Source organism: Limulus polyphemus, unplaced genomic scaffold, assembly GCF_000517525.1.
Source record: "Limulus polyphemus unplaced genomic scaffold, Limulus_polyphemus-2.1.2 Scaffold10599, whole genome shotgun sequence".
Lineage (NCBI taxonomy): Eukaryota > Metazoa > Arthropoda > Merostomata > Xiphosura > Limulidae > Limulus > Limulus polyphemus.
In genome coordinates, this window is record NW_013676209.1 from 5,252 (window position 1) to 10,931 (window position 5,680).

The 5,680-nt window shown below is 34.2% G+C and overlaps 1 protein-coding gene across 1 annotated transcript in view; it reads left to right on the forward strand.

Annotated features, from left to right (window-relative positions):
• LOC106476446 (organic cation transporter 1-like) overlaps window positions 1–5,680 on the forward strand; it is a 13,171-nt gene that overhangs the window by 4,310 nt on the left and 3,181 nt on the right. The window contains exons 3-4 of the mRNA XM_013937105.2: window positions 1,505–1,719; window positions 3,968–4,149. Coding sequence (XP_013792559.2) covers window positions 1,505–1,719; window positions 3,968–4,149 — 397 coding nt within the window. The remainder of the gene's footprint in view (window positions 1–1,504; window positions 1,720–3,967; window positions 4,150–5,680) is intronic.

Consider the following 5,680-nt stretch of genomic DNA (forward strand, 5'->3'; position numbering starts at 1 on the left):
ACAAAGTGTATCATCACTCTGAACTGGTAAGAGCAAACTGTATCATCACTCTGAACTGGTAAGAACAAAGTGTATCATCACTCTGAACTGGTAAGAGCAAACTGTATCATCACTCTGAACTGGTAAGAACAAACTGTATTATCACTAATGTGTGAGGTGTTCGGAGATCTTATCTTCCCAATTAGTGATGAACTGAACCAATATATATATCTGGAATTATCAGAGTTTTGTAAGGTTTTAAATGATAAAAACAACGACTTTTCATATTTCAGGGCAACACTTCATAATTTTGAAATATATGTCAATAACACTCAACAATACTGATTGTTTACATAGATAACTTACTGAGTGTTACGGTTTTGTTAGATATATATGTCAGTCACACGCAACAATACTTCCTGTTTACAGAGATAACTTACTGAGCATTAGGGTTTTGTTAGATATATATGTCAGTCACACACAACAATACTTCTTGTTTACAGAGATAACTTACCGAGTGTTATGGTTTTGTTAGATATATGTGTGTCACTCACATACAACAACACTTCTTGTTTACAGAGATAACTTACCGAGCATTAGGGTTTTGTTAGACATATAGGTCAATCACCGGCAACAATACATATTGTTTACAGAGATAACTTACCGAGCATTAGGGTTTTGTTAGATATATATGTCAGTCACACGCAACAATACTTATTGTTTACAGAGATAACTTACTGAGTGTTACGGTTTGTTAGATGTATATATGTCAGTCACACGCAACAGTACTTATTGTTAACAGAGATAACTTACTGAGTGTTACGATTTGTTAGATGTATATATGTCAATCACATATAACAATAGTTATTGTTTACAGAGATAAACTACCCAGTGTTATGGTTTTGTTAGATATATGTGTGTCAATCACATGTAACAATACTTATTGTTTAGAGAGATAACTTACCGAGTGTTACGGTTTTGTTAGATATATATGTGCCAATCACATATAACAATACTTATTGTTTACAGAGATAAACTACCGAGTGTTACGATTTTGTTAAATATATATATGTGCCAATCACATACAACAATAGTTGTTGTTTACAGAGATAAACTACCGAGTGTTACGGTTTTGTTAGATATATATATGTGCCAATCACATACAACAATAGTTATTGTTTACAGAGATAAACTACCGAGTGTTATGGTTTGTTAGATATATGTGTGTCAGTCACATATAACAATAGTTATTGTTTACAGAGATAAACTACCGAGTGTTACGGTTTTGTTAGATATATATGTGTCAATCACATATAACAATACTTATTGTTTACAGAGATAAACTACCGAGTGTTATGGTTTGTTAGATATATATATGTCAGTCACATATAACAATAGTTATTGTTTACAGAGATAAACTACCGAGTGTTACGGTTTTGTTAGATATATATATATATGTGCCAATCACATACAACAATAGTTATTGTTTACAGAGATAATAAATATCTTGAAACATAATTTCCAGGTCATCAATAGCTGTGGCCTATTTTGGGCTGACCATCAACATATCTAATCTAGGAGGCAATGATTTCCTGAATTACTTCTGTTTGTCTGTCATCGAGCTACCAGCTTTTGTTCTAGGTCTATACCTGATGGATCGATGGGGAAGAAAGTGGACCAACACTCTCTTTGTTACAACTGCTGGCTTGTTTTGTCTCATGCCGGTTTTCATGCCTCCAAGTACGTTTTGGACTTCTTTTGTTTCATCGACTTTCCTGAAATTATTTTCTTTTAAACTTATAGAATTTTAATGTTAACTATAAAATGGTTTGAGAAATACCATCTATCGAACAATTTAGAATTTTCTCTTTTAAATAATTGTTTAAAATTATTTAATTAGTCATTTTAATAACAAGATTCTAAACTACTATAGCATATTTCTGGACTTGGTTTTAATACTGCAAATAGAATTTAAACTGTATTAAAACGTGGAAAATTAAATTTTGTATAAATTATAATTTTACATGTGTTTTTTATAAATGTACTATGCATTTGTAAAACAATTACATAGTGCTTATAGAGCTATTTACGTTATAACAACATAAGAATTAAACAGTTTTTACTTAATGATTAAATTAGGGTAATTGTGAAGTTGTTGGTTGAAACTATCGGCTGTAATTGTTGTCTTTGTCTGAAGATCATTTTAAGTCTGTAACTGTCACTGTACAGCTGTTAGTGTTGTCTTTGTCTGAAGATCATTGTGAGTCTGTAACTGTCACTGTACAGCTGTAAGTGTTGTCTTTGTTTGAAGACCATTGTGAGTCTGTAACTGTCACTGTACAGCTGTAAGTGTTGTCTTTGTTTGAAGACCATTGTGAGTCTGTAACTGTCACTGTACAGCTGTATTTGTTGTCTTTGTCTGAAGATCATTGTGAGTGTGTAACTGTAACTGTACAGCTGTTAGTGTTGTCTTTGTCTGAAGATCACTGTAAGTCTGTAACTGTCACTATACAGCTATAAGTGTTGTCTTTGTTTGAAGACCATTGTGAGTCTGTAACTGTCACTGTACAGCTATAAGTGTTGTCTTTGTTTGAAGACCATCGTGAGTCTGTAACTGTCACTGTACAGCTGTAAGTGTTGTCTTTGTTTGAAGACCATTGTGAGTCTGTAACTGTCACTGTACAGCTGTATATGATGTATTTGTTTGAAGATCATTATGAGGCTGTAACTGTCGCTGTACAGCTGTATGTGTTGTCTTTGGTTGAAGACCATTGTCGGGCTGTAACTGCCACTGTACAGCTGTATGTATTGTATTTGTTTGAAGATCATAGTGAGGCTGTAACTGTCACTGTACATCTATATATGTTGTTTTTGTTTGAAGACCATTGTGAGTCTGTAACTGTCACTGAACAGCTGTATATGTTGTATTTGTTTGAAGACCATTGTCATTAATATCTCCATGGGATCCTGATATTTGTCGTTATCTAGAGAGTCTTCATAGCGAGTAACATCTCGACGGAATCGTGATATTTGTGCCTGCTTATTGCCAAAACTATTAATTTTAGTGTCTGACATCAAGGAAGCTTCGTGTAAAGTTTTAACACGAGACTTCTTAGCAGAGGAACATCTAACACATATTTAAAGACATATTGTCCTCTTTGGAGGTTTATATTTCACCCAAAAGATGGCAGTAAAAGCAAATAATGTGGCAATTTCAATCAGATATTGGTTTGTTTATAGTTAAGCACAAAGCCACATAATGGGCTATCTGTGCTCTGCCCACCACGGGTATCGAAACCTGTTTTCTAGTGCTTTAAGTTTTCAGATATAAAGCTGTGCCACTGGGGGCAATTAAATATTAAATTGATATAATAATTGTTTGTTTGTTTTTTAATTTCGCGCAAAGCTACACGAGGGCTATCTGCGCTAGCCGTCCCTAATTTAGCAGTGTAAGACTAGAGGGAAGGCAGCTAGACATCACCACCCACCGCCAACTCTTGGGCTACTCTTTTACCAACGAATAGTGGGATTGACCGTCACATTATAACGCTCCCACGGCTGAAAGGGCGAGAATGTTTGGTGTGACGGGGATTCGAACCCACGACCCTCAGATTGCGAGTCGAGTGCATAATAATTGTTACAAGGGTTCCGAAATACAGTCCGAATTGAATATGTTAGAAAAACACGTTAATCCTTCGCAGTTGTTACCAGAATTATACAAACAGTTGAAACCAGTCCAGTGGTGACGAAAGCAAAGCGTTACAAAATAAAAAAAAGAAGAAAGAGAAAGAAAAAAAAACGACATCTAAGCCTTGCACTGTCGCTATATCATCAATCTTGGAAAACTACCAGACCATGGTTCGTAAATAACATTCGAACACGGATTTCGTCATTTATATATTGACAGTTTTCTACAAAAACACTTAATTTCCTATGAAATCATTATTGATGGTAAGCCTATTTTTATGTTTGTTTTTGCCTCTTATAGGATTGAAGGTTTTGATCATGGTAGCGTCGGTTATGGGAAAATTTGGTTCAGCAGCAGCCTTCATGGTGATATATCAACAGGCAACAGAACTTTACCCAACTCCAGTCAGATCAATGGGCATGTCTATCGGGTCAATGGTGTCTTCCATTGCTATTATTTGTATGCCTTACGTCGTATATCTGGTAGGGTGGATCTCTTGTGTCAGGATTGATATTGAAGCTAAACAGTTGAATAGTGACACTAAATATAACGTTTTGAACGTTTTAACATATATCTGTATTATTTTATGTAGTCATATTTTTATTATTTTATGTAGTCATATTTTTATTATTTTATGTAGTCATATCTGTATTATTTTATGTAGTCATATCTGTATTATTTTATGTAGTCATATTTTTATTATTTTATGTAGTCATATTTTTGTTATTTTATGTAGTCATATCTGTATTATTTTATGAAGTCATAAATTATTATTTTATATAGTCATATCTGTGTTATTTTATGTAGTCATATATATATTATTTTATGTAGTCATATTTTTATTATTTTATGTAGTCATATTTTTATTATTTTATGTAGTCATATATGTATTATTTTATGTAGTCATATTTTTATTATTTTATGCAGTTTATATAATGTTTTCAACCTGGGAGCTGACATTTGTTTTTTAAAAACATAAATCATATAATACATTTCAAACACTTTATTGTTAACCATAATTTACCACTAAATCAATAAAACGATAACATATAGACATTTTATAAGATAATTAAAGCATATATAAACATTTTACTAACGCTTAGGAACACGTATATTATTTTAGTAGCTGCACCAATATTCCAAATAAATCATCACATAATCTGCCAAGTAACTGTTTTAGTTGTATTCTAATTATACGATGGTTCATTTGAGATCAAAGAGATATGATAATCGATGCCTGCCAAAGAGGAGTTGTTATCTATGTCTGTTTCTTTATTCGACTGTTCTAAAACATTTGTTATCAGTATCTGTCAACAGTAACAGACGATTACACAGCTTCAGTGAACAGAGATTAGCTGGCTCACGTGGTTTACTTTGATAAGTTATGTCTCCGCTGATGTTAAAGAAATCCCATGAGGCGCTTGAATCTTTATACATGCAGCTGGAGGAGATTTAATGGTATGGGGGGGGGGGTTATTATAGAAGTGGTTTGGTCATGTTATTCTTCTAGGATGGCGAATAAGCAATTAGCATAGCGTGTAGTAGCGAGGATGTATCGTAAAACTCAGTGTGTAGTAGCAAGGATGTATCGTAAAACTCAGTGTGTAGTAGCGAGGATGTATCGTAAAACTCAGTGTGTAATAGCAAGGATGTATCGTAAAACTCAGTGTGTAGTAGCGAGGATGTATCGTAAAACTCAGTGTGTAGTAGCGAGGATGTATCGTAAAACTCAGTGTGTAGTAGCGAGGATGTATCGTAACGCTCAGTGTGTAGTAGCGAGGATGTATCATAAACTCAGTGTGTAGTAGCGAGGATGTATCGTAAAACTCAGTGTGTAGTAGCGAGGATGTATCGTAACGCTCAGTGTGTAGTAGCGAGGATGTATCGTAACGCTCAGTGTGTAGTAGCGAGGATGTATTGTAACGCTCAGTGTGTAGTAGCGAGGATGTATCGTAACGCTCAGTGTGTAGTAGCGAGGATGTATCGTAACGCTCAGTGTAGAGCCACGAGGAT